This window comes from Pelodiscus sinensis, chromosome 5 (assembly GCF_052426305.1).
Source record: "Pelodiscus sinensis isolate ZL-2025 chromosome 5, ASM5242630v1, whole genome shotgun sequence".
NCBI lineage: Eukaryota > Metazoa > Chordata > Testudines > Trionychidae > Pelodiscus > Pelodiscus sinensis.
Window position 1 is genome coordinate 13227319 of NC_143056.1, and position 20935 is coordinate 13248253.

The 20935-nt window shown below is 44.3% G+C and overlaps 1 protein-coding gene across 1 annotated transcript in view; it reads left to right on the forward strand.

Annotated features, from left to right (window-relative positions):
• Positions 1-835: 835 nt before the first annotated feature.
• Positions 836-20935, forward strand: part of MNAT1 (MNAT1 component of CDK activating kinase) — a 206665-nt gene continuing 186565 nt past the window's right edge. The window contains exon 1 of the mRNA XM_006110770.4: positions 836-1078. Within this exon, the coding sequence (XP_006110832.2) occupies positions 990-1078 (89 nt within the window). The 5' untranslated portion in view covers positions 836-989. The remainder of the gene's footprint in view (positions 1079-20935) is intronic.

Genomic DNA, 20935 nt, shown 5'->3' on the forward strand with positions numbered 1-20935 from the left:
TTTTTCTGTGTTAAAGCATACACTATAAATAGCACAGCATAAATACCCCAAACATGACAGAAATGAAACTATACTTGTCACCTTAAGTCACCCAGAGTTGTCAATTAAAGTAAGAAGGACATGATACAGCAAGGCAAATAAAACAGCAAAGCAACACGACTAATCCGTGATGATGAGCAGCAGAAGCTGATCCAAACGTCTGATGATAAGAGCGACTAGGTTCAGTGCATGGTCAAGAACAAAGTTTATGTGCACAGTGTACATTCTTTCCTATTCTCTGTATATGTTGGTATTACTGATCCATTCTATTATCTGTTGACAACATCCATGGCAAGATCAAGTTATTTAAATCACTAAAATGCCAGAATTAAAATAAAGTAATAATGGAGTGGGGTTCGTTATTTATCATAAGTAAAAGAAAACCGAATTGTCAAAAGCTAAACTGTAAAATTAGCTCTTTCCTGGATTTTAATTGTTTGCTCTGTCAATTTCCCTGCCTCTCTACGCTTCATACACATGGCAAATACTTGGGCTTTTAAGGACTTGCTCTATAACCCCTGATTCCCCCCCCCCAAAAAAAAACTCGGTGTTGGGCATAACAATAAGCATACAACTGAAAAGCCCTGGACATTATACGGCTACAGCAGGCTGGGTATAGGTATTGTTCGGAGTGCCTGTCTCCACGTGCCTTCGGTGTTGTTTATTTTCATTCTGTGTTAATTATTTGTATGTGCACAAGCTTTCAAGAGAAGGCACTGGGAGGGGAGGGGGGAGACGCGGTATAAGGCACACACAACGACGCACAACTGACTGCCCTTTTGTCCGCCCCCCAAGCACACGCGGTGTGTGGTGGCTGCAGCAGCAGCAGCAACACTCCTCCTCCGAGCGGAACGCTTGCGCTGCGGGGTGAAAGCCCGGCCGGGCCCTGTTTGCAGTGGCAGCGCTTGGAGGAGCGAGCGAGGGAGGGGGCGGGTGCTGGGGGGAGGACCATGGATGACCAGAGCTGCCCGCGGTGCAAGACCACCAAGTACCGGAACCCTTCCCTGAAGCTGATGGTGAATGTCTGCGGGCACACGCTGTAAGTGCTGCCGCTGGGGCTGGGGGGGGGGGGGGGGGGCTCAGGGTGCCAGGAGGGCACTGAGGACAAGCAGTCCCTGGCAACCCCCCCCCCCCAACCACCTCCTAGGCTGCTGTGGTGCGCGCGGGGGGAGGGGGTTATCACTCCTCTAAAAGCATCTGGAGTGCGGGGGGGGGGGAGCAGCTCCCCCAGGTTGGGGGAGGGGAGCAGGCTCAGGAGTGAAGCTCGTACATCCCACACAGGAGGAGGAAGAAGGTGGGGGTGGGGTGTTGCTGCTGCTCGTGTGTGTGTGTGTGTAGGGGGGTGCTGCTACAACTGGTTTGTGTCTCTGTGTGTGAGAATACTGCATCTGCTGGGCCTGAAGATCCCACTCCAGCGCAAGGGGCTGTGGAAAGGGGGAGACACAAAGCTGCCTGAGCATCTCGACCCTTAGAAAGCACTTGGTAGGTATGAGCCCAGTTATTTGCTCCCAGTAATGGTTGCAATAATTTGGTGAGAAGCAGTTCCATGTTGGGTGTGTTCCTCCCTTACTCTACTGCAAGTTTTAAGGTCAATAGCTTGTTCCCTATTCAGTCTCATTTTTCAGGCCTAAATGTGGGGAGGTGTTTTACTTCTGGAGGCTTCTCAGTTAAATCTAGTCTCTGAGAAGTACTGCTCTGTGCAGAAGGATTTCAGCTTACCTATGCAAAGCAAAGCCTGAAGGCCAGAATGAATCCTGCTCATTAACTGATAAATACATAAATTATTTTCAAGTTCAGGTGGTTTGGCAATAAGAAGTTGTGTTGTAGGGAAGCATTTGTGCTTGGAATTGGAAGCTCCTATCAGCTGTCAAATCCAACTGGATTTGTAGCTGGTTTTTGGTGTTACTGTTGGTTTTTTTTCTCTCCTGGGTTTTAACATCTCAGGATTAATAGCACAACAGACTTGGCTGCTCTGTATGTATGCTGTTATGAAGGTATTTCTCAGCAAGAAAGTTGGTTCATGTTATAGCACTCAGACTATGTAACCTTATTTTCAGTCTCATCTTTTTATGTTAAAACTTTTCATTTTCATCATGATATTTAATAAAACCAAGTGTTTTCTGAGTTGGGAAAAGGAAAAAAAGCATTTTTTTCAGTTAAATTCTAATTAGATGCATTTTTACGTGCACTTAGGTAATTTAAAAAAATACAAAAATATGTGTTAAAAATTGAGCATATGTGTAGTAGCCCTGAATGAGAGCTACATGTGCTGACTTTGGAAGAAGTTTGGTTTGGAAATGACAATATTGTAAACAATTTAAAATCATGTTCAGAGCATGATTTATTCATTTTAACTGAGTTAACCATTCAACAAACTGTAATAATCCAGCTCTTTCAGATGCAGATATTTATTTGTGGAATCATTCTTGCCAGTGACTGTTGTTAGTTGGTTAGCTTGGTTCTGGAGGTCTTTCATAATTTTCATGCATGTTTACATGGTGCTTCTATAAAGAGGTTGGACCTGTCACATTAGGGAACTCTAATGAAAGCTTTTTTTCAATCCTTTGCTTTTCTAGTGGATTTTAAAGTAAGAAGTCTTAACAAACTCAAGTAATTATGTAACAGACAGACATGTGAACTGAGTATATTTAAAAAGGCAGGATTTCGCTGGTTTAATGTTTTATTTTTGTTTTTAAGAAGCACAACTATGTCCATCTGAATATGTGTTTCCTGGTTAAGTCTAGCCAGGGCTGGCCAGGCCTGGTTAATACTTGATTGGCAACTTTCAAGGAAGTCTGTGGTGCAGGAGATTATTGCTTGTAAATTTCGGATATTATGTTTTTTTTCCTATACTGCTGCTCCAGTAAAAGCATAAACAAATAGATGTTATTTTTTATATCTAGTCTACTTTTTCTGTGATTTTTTTTTTTTAGCTACATAGATAGGGTTCTAAGAAAATTACTATGCATGTATAATTTATTTTATATAGCAAAAATGCCTATCTGTTGTCTATTAGGTTGTGTACAAATGCAATATAGGTTTGATTCAGCAATGTTTATGGCCGCTGAGGAGCACTTACTCAAGTGAGTAAATTCCATGGATTTAATATGAAATAAGGGTGTCAGAACGGTGCCCCAGTGAATCAGTGTGACAAATACTTGGATACATGCATAGTTTTCTTATATAATTACAGTATAACTATACATCACTGTACACTTCCAATAAAGGCCAGAGTAAACAGGTGAGCTTTGCATTGTGTTTTAAAGGCTCAATAATGTAGCAAAAATGCATATTTTGATATTGATTATAAGTATGATACATAATGATGTGATAGAACTTGCTTATAAGTTCTATAGCTTCTATTTCTTTCTCTCTCTCTCTCTTAGGATTAGATAATGTTCACTGCAAGGCCTTGCTCACTGTTAGTTTTGCAAATTAAGTTGTACCCCTAGTAACTGTTGATCTTGTCTGAAACTCTATACAGTTGTTTGGTGTGAATGGAGAGTGTGTGTGAGTGAAAGCCATCACAGATGCCCAGGTGATCAAGAAGAAGTGGAAACTTTGAAACATCCATTGTGTCTTGAGGCTGAATTGAATTGGCAGCATTAACGAACCCTGGAGACAGACAGAGACCCCACCAAGAGAGAAAAACAAGGATGGGAACCCTGACAATCATCATCAAAGGAGCACAAATTAACACCTCCTAAGGGTGAATGACTGTAGCATGACACTGCAAAACCCATAGACTCCAATGGGAACTGACATGGATAAGAAGGGAAGCTCTTGCCATGGGACTCTGGGTTCAGTCCTGCAAGACAAGCCTCCGAGGAGCCTGGAATCGCGATTGAAAGACTCCGACTCCTCACTCAGTCAGCCTTGCCTAGCCAGTAAAACTGACTTGAGCCACAACGGATTGGTAACTATGCAACATCTGTAGGACTGTGTGTGTGTGTGTGTGTGTGTGTGTGTGTGTGTGTGTGTGTGTGTGTGTGTGTTAAAGCATATGCTAACTGCTTCTCTGTTGTCATCTTAATAAACATGGCATATTGCCTTCTTCCCTGAAAAAGATTCTGTGGACTTCTTACAAGCATAACAAATCACACCAGTTCAGGAGAGTGAAATACAGAATTGCAGAGTCTCTATTGAAAGTAACTCCTTAACTGGATGAGTCTAGGGACTGTTAATGCATCAGCTGACCTCAGTTACTGTGGCAGGGCATGGTAAGAGATACGGTCTCTGGGATAGCTGAAATTAAACCATTGCTGCACAGTAGTTTCAGTGTAAATACCCCAACCGTAAAGGTTCTTGGATTTTGTAATGATGAGTGGTCAAAGCAGCTTAGCCTGAAATTAGAGGAGCACGTTGGATTGCTGCTGCCCTTGTCACATTTACTTGTGTCATGGGTCTCCTTGTTCCTAGTAAAAGGAAGAAGGTACATGTGGGCAGAACTGTAGATAGAACTGTGGACTGTTACTTCTCTAGCTCCTGAGATTGATGTTTCACTCATTGATGCATTTTCAGGAAAGGATGAGTCACAGGCATTGAGGAAATGGTGCAGCTCTTGGAAGGACTAGTTACAGGCACTGAAGAAATGGTGCACTTATTACTGTCTCATCATGGTAATCCACCCAAAAACTGGTAGAGAAGGCCACCTGGCCTTGTCTACATTAGGATTTGGAAGGTGTTGGCTAACATGTTCACTGTTTAGTGTAAAGCAGGTCTTTAACACACTACACCAATGGAGTCCAAATCCTAATCTAGATGAGGCTGGAGGGATTACCAACTACTTAATTTTGCTCAAAACTCTGAGGGATCCTTGTCTTTTCCAAAAGAGGCCAGTATGTTCCAGTTTGATACTGTGCCCCACTGTAAAGCATACATGCAAGAGGATAAAGTTAAGATCAATGCGTGCCTCTGATCTTGGAAGTTATTGGTTTGCATTATAACTGTAAATGCTCCATCTTGTGGCACAAATGTAACCTTTTCTCTCTCTCTCAATATCGAGACGGTTAATGTTGCATTTTTATTATTATTATTATTTCCACATTAATTATCTTGTTTTAGGGGTTGATATATTAATAGTTTTATATCTTATAAAAATTTTTAACGAAGTTGGAAGTCTAGGTGACAGCCCTGACCGTGATGAGACACCACTGATCCAATCATGGGGGCAGGGTGAAAAAATGAGTAATCGGCCACACAGTCTCTGATAGCATACTGTTGGGGTTCTGAGTGAATAACCTGCTGAGTTAAGGTTGGTCTAGTGTCCTTTAGTTCTCTTGCTCAATATCATTACATTATGCACGGGCCTTTATCAGCTGTTCTCATAAGGAGGTTTACATAATACCAAGGTCCTGATCTTGCAATTGATTATATATGGGCATATCCCTGTACATGGTCCTTTGGAAGTCATTGGGTCTCTGTGGAGGTGGGTCTATGGGTAATTAGTTGCAGGAGTGGAGTCTGTGTGTGACACAGGCACAGTGAGATAAGGGTGGGTGTTAGCCATCTGTCATAATTTGCATTAGTGAATCCATGTCAGAATTTTAACTGAATGTATTGATTGATTACAGGATGACTGAGCGTAGGGTGCATCATGCAAGTTATTTCCAGTAGAAACAGGGAAGTGTTGTTAGTACAGTATACAATGCACTGGTGAAACCTCATCTGGAATACTGCACAATCCTGGTCTCTTGTCTTTGAGAAACAACGAGGAGTCCAATGTCATCTGTTAGTCTCTGAGGCTGTGTCCAGACTCCATGCCTCCGTCGACGGAGGCATGTAGATTAGCCAGCTCGGAAGAGGGAAATGAAGCCGCGATTAAAATAATCGCGGCTTCATTTAAATTTAAATGGCTGCCCCGATCTGCCGATCAGCTGTTTGTCGGCAGATCGGGAGAGTCTGGACGCGATGCCCCGACAAAGAAGCCTTTCTTCATCGACACAGGTAAGCCTCGTGAAACCAGGTTTACCTGTGTCGATGAAGAAAGGCTTCTTTGTCGGGGCATCGCGTCCAGACTCTCCCGATCTGCCGACAAACAGCTGATCGGCAGATCGGGGCAGCCATTTAAATTTAAATTAAGCCGCGATTATTTTAATCGCGGCTTCATTTCCCTCTTCCGAGCTGGCTAATCTACATGCCTCCGTCGACGGAGGCATGGAGTCTGGACACAGCCTGAGGGTATGTCTACCCTACCACCCTAGTTCGAACTAGGGTAGTTAATGTAGGTATTCAAACTTGGAGTGTAGGAGTACAGGTAGTTCGTAATAGGAAGCCTAATCCGAACTACCTAGTTTGTGCCGCGTGTAGTTCGGGCACGGAGTCCGAACTAGCGGACATTTAAAAATGGCGGCACCCGGCAACATGCAAATGAAGCCCGGGAAATTCAAATCCCGGGCTTCATTTGCAAGTTCGAATGCCTACATTAACCACCCTAGTTCGAACTAGGGTGGTAGTGTAGACATACCCTAAGGTGCCACAGGACTTCTCATTGTTTTTGCAGATACAGTCCAACACAGCTAGCCCTCTGAGATCTTTAAGAAAGATTAATTTAAACTGAAACAAAAAGCAGGACTATGTAGCTTTTTGTTTCAGCTACACCAGACTAACACGGCTACATTTCTATAACTTATCTAATTTAAACTGGAACAGGTTCAGAGAAGGGTGTTGCAAGGTATGGAAAACCTTTCTGATGAGAAGACACTCAAAGAGTTTGGCTTGTTTAGCCTAAGCAAGGGAAGGCTGAGATAGATATGATTGCTCTGTCTACGTAGAGCTGAAGGATAAATACCAGGGAGGGAGAGGAGTTATGTAAGTGAAGCACCCGTGGACACGAGGACAAATGGAATCAACAAGTTTAGGCTGAAGCTTAGACAAAGATTTCTAACAATCAGAGGAGCCTTCCAAGGGGAGCAGGGTCAAAAAATCTAACTGGCCTCAAGATCGAGTTCTGTGTTTATGAAGAGAATGTTATGATTAGATTGCTTATCATGGTATGTGGCCCATCAGCGACAGAAGCAAAAATCCTTAACTGCTGGGGATCGGATGATGGGAAGGGCTCTGAGTTACTACAGAAAATTCTTTCCCAGGTATCTGTCTAGTGTCTCTTGTTCACATACTCATGGTCTAAGTGATCACCGTATTTGGGGTTGGGAAGGAATTTCCCTCATGTCAGATTGGCAGAGATCCTGGGAGGTTTTTGCCTTCTTACAAGGCACTGACAGGTTTAAACTAGTGTAAATGGTGCAGTCTCTGTACCATGGGTCTTTAAACCATGCTTTGAGGATTTCAGTAACTCAGCCAGAGGTAATGAATCTGTTTTCAGGAGTAGGTGAAGTTCTGTGCTCTGCAATGTGTAGGTTAGACTAGATGATCAGGATCGTCCCTTCTGTTCTTAAAGTCTGAATCTACTAGGAGAACATGAGTGGATATTTAAAAATATATATTTTCCTTAGCTGGTGCTACACCAATATTATAGAAGCTGGTGCTACACCAATAAGTAAGAAGCTGTGTGTTGATGGAGATACAGTAAAGTTTTATTATCCTTTTCCACTATAAATCTTGTCATGAGGATAGGAAGATGATAAACGGGCCGTAAAAATTTGCTACAAAATGAAAGTTAACATAGAATTCAAGAGTCCAAGAGTAAGGAATGCCTTTTATAAAGCAGAAAGGGTGACTTCTGCAGTAGTAAATATGCAAAAAATATTAAATATTTGGCTAAAAAGATGCTTTTGAGGGAAAAAGACGTGTATCTAATTGAAAGAAGGAATGGTCCATTAGTGTTTATATGGCATTGGTTTCTAAGGTGCACTGATGGCTTTGCCTTTCTTTTAAAAGTTGAGTTTCAAGAATTGCATTACAAAGCCTCTGTGCATGCATGACAACTTTTCATTACTCTGATGGTTTCAAATGTGTTTTTGGAGTGAGCAGGGACGGCTGTGTGGGAGGAGGGGTCTTTGCCAATGAAGTTTTAATCCATCCAGTTTCAGTTGAGAACATGAATTTTCTTTTTACTCTGCTTCTTTGGGTTTCATTGCTCATGCTGAGTTTTAGTGGGCAGGTTAAACATCTGACTGATTTACTTACATTAAAAAAAGGAAAGGAAATGCATCCACCAAAAACTTTTAAAAAAGAATGTTAAGGTTGTTACCACAAATGGGATCAAGTATAGAAAGTTACTGTTGACTGTAAAATGTGTCTTATGGCCTTCAACAATCAGACATAAAAATCTTACATTTAAAAGGAAAAAAAAGTTAATTGGAGCCACTGGTCCAGCTGCTGAGTCCCACTGTATTTTTTTCTGTTCAGAGAGGGGAGGGAAGCTGGCCTTTAAAGTCAGGGCTTCCTCCCTGATGCTGTTGGACTTGCTGCATCAACCAACAATGGGGCGCTTTGGACTTTTGGTTCTGATCTACACTAGGGAGTTATTTTGAAATAACCCCCTTATTTCCAAATAATAAGGGGAGCATCCACATTACCAAGCCCATTATTTCAAAATAACAAGCTGGTTATTTCAAAATCTGTATTCCTACCAGCCTCTGGGAATAATGCTATAGCGTTAGCGTGGATGATCTGGTGCTGCTAATTTGAAATAATTGGCTTCCAGATGCCTCTCACCACTGCACTTCTGACTGCTCTGGCCACACCTCGCATCTCCACTGCTTCCCCTTCTCCCGCGAAGCTTAAAACTCTGGGCTGCAGAAGAAGGGCTTATTGCACATGGCCAGCTTTGCCAGCCCTGTGCGAGACAGCAGCATCCCAAGATCCATGAGTGACCCCAACTCTTCCCTGAGAGCTTCCCATGGCTGCCAGCACTTCTGCTGCTTCCTCGGCTGCCACTGGCCAGGAATGCAGGAGAGCTCTGGCCCAGACTGGTGCGGAGATCCAGGACCTTATTGAAATCTGGGGGGAGGAGACCAACCTCCAGGATCTCCACACCAGAAAGATGAATGCAGACATCTATGGCTGGACCGCCGCCAGCCTGGCTGACAAAGGACCCTGGACAAAGTCAAGGAGCTCCGGCAGGCCTACCACAAGGCCAGGGATCACAGTGGATGCTCCACGGCAGCACCATACAGCTGCCAGTACTACAAGCAGTTGGATGCCATTCTGGGAGGAGTGTTGATGACCTTTCTCTCTTTCCCCCCCCCCCCCCCCCCCCATCATCATGGAGTCCAGCCAGGACATGCCTGGCATCAGCCTCCGGGGGGGGGGGGGGTTCAGACAAGGAGGAGGCCTTCTAGTCCGCCCTCTCAGGATGTCTCCCAGGTGTCAGATGAGCCCTGGAAAGGCACATCAGGTGAGTTCTATAACTTTCCCTATACACATGCAGGGGCACATGATGGGCTGCGTGTTCTTTGCTTGGCCTTCTTGGTTTGGGTGAGGGGGGTCACACAATAGCCTGTGCATGTGGGTGCGCATGGAGTGCCAGTCCGGAGCACTTAGCCCCATGACTCACTCACATAGGAACCCCTCGGTCCTTCTCACAAGGCTCCCTGGAGAGACCTGCCTTACTCTGGCCTCCATAGTGGGACACTTTCCCATGACAAGCCACCAGAAAGGAGTCTGGGGTCATAGAACCATACAGCAGTGCCACAAACGGCATGGGCTCATGCTTGCACTCCGGCAGCATCTGCTCCCGGTCAAACATGGCGGTGCGGAGGAGACTGATCCTGTGCATGAGAACCTGCTGGCAGGGGGAAGAGGAGGGGAACCCAGTAACATTGTCTCCAGCAAGTGACCTCTGCCGCTGATGCAGGCCTCCCCCAACACCCCTCCTCCAGCAGGCAGGGATAGAAGTTCTCTCTATGGGATGCTGCCACTCCTGGACCTGGTGTGTGTGGGACGCAGTAGGAAGCTGAGCTGCCCTGTCCTGCACTCCTGCCTGCAGGCTCCTGCCGCCCAGCACCTTCCCATGCCTGCTTGTCCCTGGGCCGTGGGTGTAGCGCTTCTCCCCTGGGATGTCTGTGCCCCTTCTGGAAAGTGCCTATTGTCTAGGGAATATATGGCTTTGCTTGAAGCTCACCATTATCTGAACCGAGATCTTCAGTGTCGGCTCAGAGATTAGGTCTAGGCTTCATACACAGTGTCTCCTGTGATGAGTGCCCTTGTAATTTTTCCTCACAGCTGGGCCAGCTGCCACTTTGGTGCATTCCCCGCCATCTACCCGACTCTGCGAGATCTTCAGGCAGAAGAGAACATGTGAGGACCTGAAGTAAAAGCAGATGGCCTGCCTGCAGTCCCTTGTCTGAGGGTTCGAGGAGGAGCACCAGGAGCGCCGCACTGAGCGGGAGCAGAGGCAGGCTAACTGGGACCAACTGGTGCGCCAGCCTGAGGCCATGTGCTCCTCTTTCACCTCCGTCCTATAGCTGCTGGACAGTATGGTCCCACCAGTCTGAATTGGTCTCCTGCCACCAGAAGCAGCGTTCCGCGGTATCCAGGGGATTGAAGGGCATGTGCAGCAGCAGGAGTGATGAGGGCCTGCGGTCCGGGCTGGTCCTTGTTCTGCTGGAGCAGCTTGTGGGCAGTTTGGAAGTACTGCTCCAAGAGGTGCAGCTCGAGGCCCGTGAGCCTAGCACTGTTTTGCAGCAGCTCTGGCTCCATGTTGTGAGTCCTGGGGCATTCACAAGGGCAACCAGAGCACGCTGCATCCGTTTTGTGTCCCGCAACGGGGGATGCAGTGGAGGAGTGGCATGTGAGTGGCATGTGAGACGTGGCCGTAGAGTGTTACAGCTTCCTGACCAAGCAGCCACAGGAAGTTCCCACCCTCCTGGTGCCCTCCCCAGAGTGCTTCTAGGGGCTCTCAGTACAAGGCAGGCTCCAATGTGTGAATGCGCTATTTCTATTAGTTAAAATAATTCTGATTACTTCTGATGCTTCCCTGTAGTGGAGGCATGCTTTTTCAATTTTGTTAAATCCGGTGTTATGTCAGTTTTAGTTATTTTGAAATAATTTCCTTGTGTCCTCGGAGAGAGAGGAGTCCACAAAACCCAGGCTTCTATCTTGAAGAGTCAGATCTGCTTCTCCAGTTACCTATGATCCCCAAACTCCTGAAGAGAAGAGGTAGGGAGATCTGTAAGACCACAAAACCTAGGCCAATTCCCTGAAGTTCTGGGTCTGCTACTTCTGCCATTCCAGCCTCTGTGCAAATAGGATAAAGATCTCAGAAGAGCATTGCACAAGTGGACAGACTCTATGTGGGTTCTTTAATGCGACAGGCAGCATTACTTCAATGTAAATGTTTTAATTTTTTGTTCTATCTATGGGCTAATAAACTTCTTATAGGGTAGCTAGTTAATGTTAGAACAAATTCACCTTCTAGACTTCCCTGGTGTGATTAGGATCTTCATTATTTTTTTTCTCTTTTCCTATGGGGAGACAGGTTAGTTTTTCTCTTGTTAATATGGCTCCAAAATGGAGGTAGCGGCATAACCAATTAGACCTTTAAAAATGTTCTAACTTTAAGGTCATTCAGGAAGGCATTTACTCCTAGAGTTCCCCTATGGGGACTCCATAGTCTCTCATGCATCCTTTTATATCTGCTTCTGGGAATTGGTGAGCAGTTTAGCTGCATCCTCTCAGGCTTCTCTGATTGCTATTTTAATGGCTATAGAGGCAAAGGGAGTGGAGCTTTAGGCTGCCACTTGGGAACCAAATTCACCACAGGCGTAAGTGGGTGCAACTTCAGTGAAGCTGGGTCTGTTGTGCCAGCACTGAGTGTGACCCAGAATCTTTTGGCTACAATTGTACAGCGTGAAAGTATGGTGTCTGCTCCAATGTTCCATCCTCTGCTGTGATAATTCTACAAAGTGTTGTCAGACTAAATTAGAGACCCTGGAAAATTAACATAAAAGCTGAAAATCTTAAATTGGGTTTTAAGATGTTGTACTAAGAGGAAGTTAATTCTGGAGATTAAGGCCTCAATCTTGCAAATGCTTAAGTTGATGTTAACTTTATTCTGTTGAATTGAATGAGCCTATTCACTTCAATAAAGTTACGTGCGCATGAGTGTTCAAAGGATCAGAACCTCAGTTTCCACTGCAGATGTATCAGGTAGATAAGGTATCTTGTTCTGGCCCTTGTGGGGTGATTTGTAGGAGCAACATATGAAAATAGTTGAAGAGGTTCCTTTTGTCTTCTCTCCAAAGTTTGGGGTACAATTCCTAGTAAAATGAGACCTAACCCCACATCTTCCACATAAGTCTAATGGAATATTAATTTACTATCAGTGTGGACACTCCAACTTCAATGGAACTGCCAAATGTCTGTACACTGACACTGAATGTTTTCTTATGTATGCAACATTCAGCTTTCCTTTCCCTATCTTTTCATATGCTTGTTACTTCCACTGTGTTTGGTGCTGATCTTGGAAATGCTAGGGAAATGTAGGGTTGGGTCTTTCGATAATAAACTCAGTCAGGGACTTTGTCTTTTTATATGGTCTGTAAAGTGCCTGCCATGCTTAGGGATGACACTAATAACAACGAGACAAAATTCTGTTCCCAGTTAAACATTGGTGTAAATCTGTAGGAATTTGGTTGACTTATTTGGAATTACTCCAGATTTACATCTGATGAAGCAGAGCAGAACTTGTTCCAGGAGGTGTTTAAGGGGATAGTAAATCACATGCTCTGTCTGTTCCTGTTCACCATATGAAGTTTGGTTTGTTAAAATTGGCACTGGTTGGAAAAGAGATGCAGGCAGAAGCTTATTTCCTGCCTGAATTTGACTTAACCTGAGAGAGATTTTTCTTCTTTAAAGGAAGATACAAATGAATGTTCTACAGTTAATGCTTCCCGAGGGACCTGCTGTGTCTTTCACCAGAATTTGAAGAATGGTGAAACAAGACAGCCTTTCTCCTTTTGGCTTTTTGGATTTATTCTTTTTTTTTCTTTTTTTTTTTTTTTGTGGGATTTAGATGATCTCAGGGCTCTGTTCTCTCCCATTAGTCATTTTAAGTCTCTTGTGGAGGTGATTACATCATTATTGAAATACCCAGGATTTTATTTTCTTGTGCTATCTATAATGACACAGAATTTTTTGTCATGAGTCTTATCTGAACAAATTTTTATAGGTTTGGCTCTGAGTCACAGTGTAGTCTTAATATTTTTGATGAAATATCATTGATGTTTTTGTTGTTGTTTTTAAAACATTCTGTGTTTTTGTTGCTGGTTTTTAAACCAACAATGCAAAATTTTGTTTTGATTCTGATTGTACTATCGAGCTTGTTTCTGGCATGTCTATTTTGTAATCCTTTTTATTAAGTTAGCAGGAATTTGTAAGTGACACTCTCGATTGTGAAAAAGTTTCTACAAATCTTTAGAAAATCTTAATTGCAGTCCTGTTTGGAACGGTGACTTTGACAAAAGAAAAATGATCGTGAGATTTGGTTTGTTGTGTCCCTGACTTCTAGATAAAATCTTTCATCTTAGAAATAAAAGAATGTTTTTGTCTAAATGCTAGCCCTGAAAAACCTCTCCAGTGTTACTTACAAGCTCTATTTTCTTGGGCCATAGTACTCATGGAAGACCACCTTCCCGCCATCCTCTCCTTGAACCAAAGCAATGAAAAGGTAGGGGAAGACATGCCTAAGCCCCTTGGACAAGGATGATGGGATTAAGGAAACACCCGTAGCCTCATTTGCATAGAAGATGTAATGGAAAGATATTTCCATTAGCATACAGAATGGAGAATAGAGATTCCAAATCAAGAATCACATTGAACTCTGGGACACAGAAAGAAGAAAAGCATTGCCTGGAAGGAAATCTCTGCTCCTAATGCTAATGAACCTACACTTGCCCACACCCAGATCAGTAATTATGAGTCCAATTTTAGTAATACATCCTCTACTGGTATCCGAAATACTGAAGTTACCTAATTGCATTATGACCGCTCTTCAAGGAATAGCACCCTAAGCCAGAAATGTTCAGTTTCTACTGTCTAGCTTAAAGAAGGCAACTTTAGAATACTCCCTTGAACCATCTGCTTACCCATAAACACATCTAGCGTTCCTTCTTGAACCATTGTGTTTCCCTACAAAACACCCTACCCATGCTCAAGTAAAGTGTTCTGATGCCTGGATCTAAAGTCTGTATCGTTCCATTGGGACTTCATCTACTCCTGACTGATTGTGCTAGGGCTCTGCTCTGTCTGTCTCCAACACACTGTATCCCCCTTCCCCATCTACCATCACCACCTGGGAACCCTGATCACTTCAAGCTTCATGGAGTGGTGAGCTCTAGCTCTCTCAGTATAGCCTCCTGACCCTGCCTTATGTGATCAGTTATGGTTTGCTAGCTCGAATGTTTGTAATCATATATAAGTTAGATTTACTATTATAACTGTTTTGTTTGCTTGGCTCCTCTTGTATGGTTACTGCCTAGAAATCAATAACTTTCATGGTTAAGCTGGTTGTTTTTCTCTCTTTTCCCCCCTCCCCGCAACTCTTGAAGGGAGGACGGTTTGGCTTCCCCATTCACTGTGCAACAATGCTCTTTGTACCTAAGCTAATTATCCCTGTAGCACCCAAAAATTGTGTGGGGTTTGCTCATCACGTGGGTTACTAGCAGAATGATTGTGGTGTAAAAGTGGGTATAGGGAATTGCTGAACCTGGGGGCCTATGAAGGTAGTAGGAATGTGAATGGTTAACTGGCGGCCCAGGCAAGGAGCGGGGCCCCTTATCTGTTAACTGATTAAACAGGATTTTACGTCCTTAGAGGGTGGCACCTTCAATTTGTATTTAAACCCAGCCCACTGAGTCCAGGGGCACATGAGGGTCACAGCTTGCTGTGCAACCCAGCATATTGAGTGCAGGGATGTGTAAGGGGTCAGCTTGCTGATTAAACCGGTCCTCTCAGATGCCCACAGTATGCTAACATCTTTATGGCTGACCTAGAACAACGTTTCCTCAACTCCCGTCCCCTTTCACCTCTCCTCTACCTACGGTACATCGATGACATCTTTATGATCTGGATGCATGGCCAAGAAACACTGGAGATATTCCACAGAGATTTCAACAACCTACACCCCACCATCAACCTCAGCCTGGACCATTCTACATGAGAGATCCACTTCCTGGACACCACCGTACAAATCAACAATGGAAAATTAGACACCACTCTCTACAGAAAACCCACCGACTCATACAGTTACCTACATGCATCCAGCTCCCATCCAGAACACACCACACGATCCATCGTCTATAGCCAAGCCCTTCGATACAACCGCATCTGCTCTAATCCCACTGACAGAGACCAGAAGCTTCAGGATCTCTACCAAGCATTTATAAATCTCAACTACCCACCCAGAGAAATAAAAAAGCAAATTGAAAGAGCCAGACGAATACCTAGAAACCATCTACTTCAAGACAGACCCAAGAAAACCAACAATAGAGCACCACTTGTCATCACCTACAACCCCCAACTTAAACCTATCCAACACATTATCAATAAACTACAGCCTATATTGGAACAGGATACCATACTCAAAGAGGCTCTGGGAGACAGACCCATAGTCTCCTAGGGTGTGTCTAGACTACATGCCTCCTTCGACGGAGGCATGTAGATTAGCCAGATCGGAAGAGGGAAATGAAGCCGCGATTAAAACAATCGCGGCTTCATTTAAATTTAAATGGCTGCCCCGATCTGCCGATCAGCTGTTTGTCGGCAGATCGGGGCAGTCTGGACGCGATGCCCCGACAAAGAAGCCTTTCTTCATCGGCACAGGTAAGCCTCGTGAAACCAGGTTTACCTGTGCCGATGAAGAAAGGCTTCTTTGTCGGGGCATCGCGTCCAGACTGCCCCGATCTGCCGACAAACAGCTGATCGGCAGATCGGGGCAGCCATTTAAATTTAAATGAAGCCGCGATTATTTTAATCGCGGCTTCATTTCCCTCTTCCGATCTGGCTAATCTACATGCCTCCGTCGAAGGAGGCATGTAGTCTAGACACACCCCTATAGACAACCACCTAACCTCAAGATGATTCTTACCAACCACCACAGGACATACCACACTAATACCAACCCTGGTACCTTCCCTTGCAACAAACCCCGTTGCCAGCTTTGTCCACATATTCATTCTGCTGATACCATTATTGGACCTAACCAAGTGAGTTATAAGATCAAGAACACATTCCTGCGCATCCAGAAATATAATCTATGCTATCATGTGCCGAAAGTGTCCGTCTGCTATGTACATTGGACAAACATCTCAGACACTTCGCCAAAGGATTAATGCCCACAAAACAGATATCAGACAAGATCACAAAGAGAAAACAGTTTCTTGCCATTTTAACCAGAAAGGACACTCTCTCAATGACTTAACCACCTGCATTCTGCTACAAAGACCTTTTACATCTGCACTTGAAAGGGAATCCTCTGAACTGTCATTCATGTTAAAATTCGACACTTTCCAACAAGGACTTAACAAACATTTGAACTATCTCACCCATTACCAAGACAGTTTCCCCAATTATCACCTGTAATACCATTAACTCACAAACATCCCACTCTCCCTACCTCTAATATCAATTCACAGACACTTACCTTCCTTCCCCCCCCCCACATCCCCCTCCTGTTCTGCAATGTGATTTGTCCTTTTCATATTTGTTCATTTTTTTTAATTGTATCCTTTGGTATATATGGTTGTGACTACTTTCTTCCACTATTTGATCTGAGGAAGTGGGTCTGGCCCACGAAAGCTCATCATCTAATAAACCATCTTGTTAGTCTTTAAAGTGCTACATTGTCCTGCATTTTGCTCTGGTAGTGGGTGTGAGTGTATGTGTGTTCATCTGATCCTAGTATAGGAAGAATCCAGTCCTGGGGAACCTAGATCCCGCAAGATAGCTCCTTTGGGAGGGAATTGGCAGAAGGGAGAAGTAAAGTTCCATATGAGAACACAAGTAGCACCCTAAGGCTACATCTTCATTGCAATGCGGGATACCGGAGTATCCCGAAATAGCTCTCCCATGCCTTCACAGCAAGCCTGTTGTCCCTGTAATGTTTGTGATGTTTTTGCAAATTCATTGCAGATGTTTATTTTGTCAGCTTTGGTCTTTTTGAAGAAAAATTAAGCAAAAATGTGTGTAGTAAATGATACATTTTGACTTTATTTAATTGGATTAGGTCTGAATACCTTCTAGATGCATAATTCTTTTGAGAAAAGTATTCTTCCTTAGTAGCTATTGCTTAAATGTAAAGATAAAAGCAGTGGCATTGGGACAACTTGTACAGTAATTACTCGTTTAACATGTGCCCGCTTAACATGTTATCACAATAGCACAAATTTTTTTAGGGAACGTTTTTCGAATAACACAACCATCCCCGAAATAACATGAAAATAATCAAGCGGCGGACTACTTCGCGCAACGGTATAAGTTGGTGAAAACAGTGGTAGGACACGTCGTCATAGCACTCCTCCGCTCACTCATGTGTTTATCTTTGCGTTTTAACAAACCACCGCAACTTGTGTTGCTAGTTATCTTGTGTTGCTAGATATCTAATGTTAACGTTGACGACCAAGCACCTCCGCGTGCCCGGGGCCGGCGCCCCTCCCCAAGCGCCATGCGCCCGGAGCGCGAGCGGCCAATTCGCTGCGCTCCCGGGGCCAGAGCTTACCATGCACCCAGGCCGGCTCCGGAACCATGCATGCACCACGTACCCGGGGCCAGGCCAGCCCTGAGCACTTGGCGGGCGCACACAAATGCATGGCGCCCGCGGGCACCGTGTTGGGGACCACTGGCTTAGAGTCAAACGCCAGCTGAGCGGCAGTTGACTTTAAATGCTGAGCCCCTTGCAGGGCAGGAGGAGACTTCACACACACTGCTCCACCCCCAGGCCAATCAGGTGCCCAAAGTCTCCTCCTGCCCTGCCTCCATCCAAGAAGGAGCGTGCGGCACTTAGAAGTGTCACACTCTCTGAGGGTGGGAGGAGACTTCACATGATCCTCCCTCCTCCTCCTCTCCCTCCCCCCCGTCCCCAGGACAATCAGGACTTGGGTGTGGGGGGAATGTACGAAGTCTCCTCCTCCCCTGCCAGAAGCAGGCGGTGGTTAGAAGCGCTGTGCACTCCTTGCAGGGCGGGGGGATACTTTGCGCACTTCCCCCTCCCTCCCCCATCCCCAAACCCTGATTTGTCTGGGGGCAGGAGGAGTGGCAGGGCCTCCCCACATGCTGGATCAACTTGCTTGGCAGGCCGAATCTGGCCAGCGGAGGCCCTTTCACCCACCCTGCCGTATATGATGGAAAACACGTCAAGTCTGTAGGTACTGCCACATCCTTTGATTACAAGTGGATGGGGCAAAAAACCAGCCGTAACTTAGGCCCCTAGCTTGCAAATTGCTTTGCACTGTCTGCAGGAAATGGGTTTATAGTGAGAGCTATTTGAGTGAACTAGAAAGAAATTGGACTCCAAATGCGCGAACACTTACTTTTACTATCCTGGTTGTCCTATTGAAACAAATGGGATCATTCACTGTAGTAAAGTTAAAGATGTGCATAAAAATTTGCAGAGCTGTGGCTTTGATTTGAACATGCTGACTAGTAGTATAGCAGAAGCAGGGAAGTAACTTTTCTGGGTATTGAGGAAAATATTCTTGTTTTTTGTTTTGTTTTTATTTTTTTTTTCAGGGGGAAAAGCAGGGAAATGAAAGCCAGAAAAGCATGAGATCAAACTAGCTACAGGCATAAAGGGAAACAAGAAGACCTTTTATAAATACATTAAAAGCAAGAGGAAGACCAAGGACAGGGTAGGCCCACTGCTTAGTAAGGAGGGAGAAGCAGTAACAGGGAACTTGGAAATGGCGGAGATGCTCAATGACTTCTTTGTTTCGGTCTTCACCGAGAAGTCTGGAGGTGTGCCTAACGTAGTGAATACAAGCAGAGAGAGGGTAAGTTTAGAAGATAGGATACACAAAGAACAAGTTAAAAATCACGTAGGAAAGTTAGATGTCAGCAAGTCACCAGGTCCTGATGAAATGCATCCCAGGATACTCAAGGAGCTGATAGAGGAGGTATCTGAGCCTTTAGCTATGATCTTTAAAAAATCATGGCAGACAGGGGAAATTCCAGAAGACTGGAAAAGGGCAAATATTGTGCCCATCTATAAAAAGGGGAATAAGAACAACCCAGGAAACTACAGACCGGTCAGTTTAACGTCTGTCCCAGGGAAGATAATGGAGCAGGTAATTAAGGAAATCATATGCAAACACTTGGAAGGTAATAAAGTGATAGGGAATAGCCAGCATGGGTTTGTGAAGAACAAGTCATGCCAAACTAATCTGATAGCTTTCTTTGATAAGATAACAAGCCTTGTGGATAAGGGAGAAGCGGTGGATGTCATATACCTAGACTTTAGTAAGGCATTTGATACGGTCTCGCATGATATTCTTATTGATAAACTAGGCAAATATAACTTAGATAGGGCCACGATAAGGTGGGTGCATAATTGGCTGGATAACCGTAGTCAGAGAGTTGTTGTTAACGGTTCTAAATCCTGCTGGAAAGGGATAACAAGTGGAGTTCCTCAAGGGTCTGTTTTGGGACCCGTACTGTTCAATATCTTCATCAATGATGTAGATATTGGGATAGAGAGTACGCTTATTAAGTTTGCAGATGATACCAAACTGGGTGGGGTTGAGACTTCTTTGGAGGATAGGGACATAATTCAAAATGACCTTAGCAAGTTAGAGAAATGGTCAGAGGTAAACAGGATGAGGTTTAATAAGGAGAAATGCAAAGTGCTCCACTTAGGAAGGAACAATCAGTTCCATACATACAAGATGGGAAGCGACTGTCTAGGAAGGAGCATGGCAGAAAGGGATCTAGGGGTCATAGTGGACCACAAGTTGAATATGAGCCAACAGTGTGATGCTGTTGCAAAAAAAGCAAATATGATTCTAGGTTGTATCAACAGGTGTGTTGTAAGCAAAACTCGTGAAGTCATTCTGCCGCTCTACTCTGCACTAGTTAGGCCTCAGCTGGAGTACTGTGTCCAGTTCTGGGCACCACATTTCAAGAAAGATGTGGAGAAATTGGAAAGGGTACAGAGAAGAGCGACAAGAATGATTAAAGGTTTAGAGAACATGACCTATGAAGCCAGGCTTCATGAACTGGGCTTGTCTAGTTTGGAAAAAAGAAGATTAAGGGGGGACATGATAGCGGTTTTCAAATATCTAAAAGGGTGTCACAAGGAGGAAGGAGAAAATTTGTTCCTCTTGGTTTCTGAGGACAGGACAAGGAGTAATGGGCTTAAAGTGCAGCAGGGGAGGTTTAGATTGGACATTAGGAAAAAATTCCTAACTGTCAGGGTGGTCAGATATTGGAATAAATTGCCAAGGGAGGTGGTGGAATCTCCCTCTCTGGAGATATTTAAGAACAGGTTAGATAGACATCTGTCAGGGATGGTGTAGACGGAGCTTGATCCTGCCTTGAGGGCGGGGGGCTGGACTCGATGACCTCTCGAGGTCCCTTCCAGTCCTATTATTCTATGATTCTATGATTCTATGATTAATATGTTCTGCTTTCCAACTGCTTTGTAAATGGAAACCTTAGGTGTCACTGAGATGTCACTAATTATATTCAGGCAACGTTGTCCATTATAGTGGGAAGTGTTAACCAGTTTTAATTAGACTCTCTTTTCAGATGCTTATACTTAGTCAAATTAACCATTTGGGCTGAAATTTCAATGCTAGGTATGTCTTAGAATGTATTTTTTGAAAGATTCAGCCAAAACAGTTCCACTGTTTCCAAGAATGAGATTAAGGAAAAATGTTTTGTAATTTAAAAAATGTCTTAAGAAAAAAGTTTGACACAAGTTCCATGCCTTGGAGTTGGCACTTGAAATGTGACAAGGCTGTGGTCTTTGTGTCAGGGCTGTGCCTCTGAAAATACATCC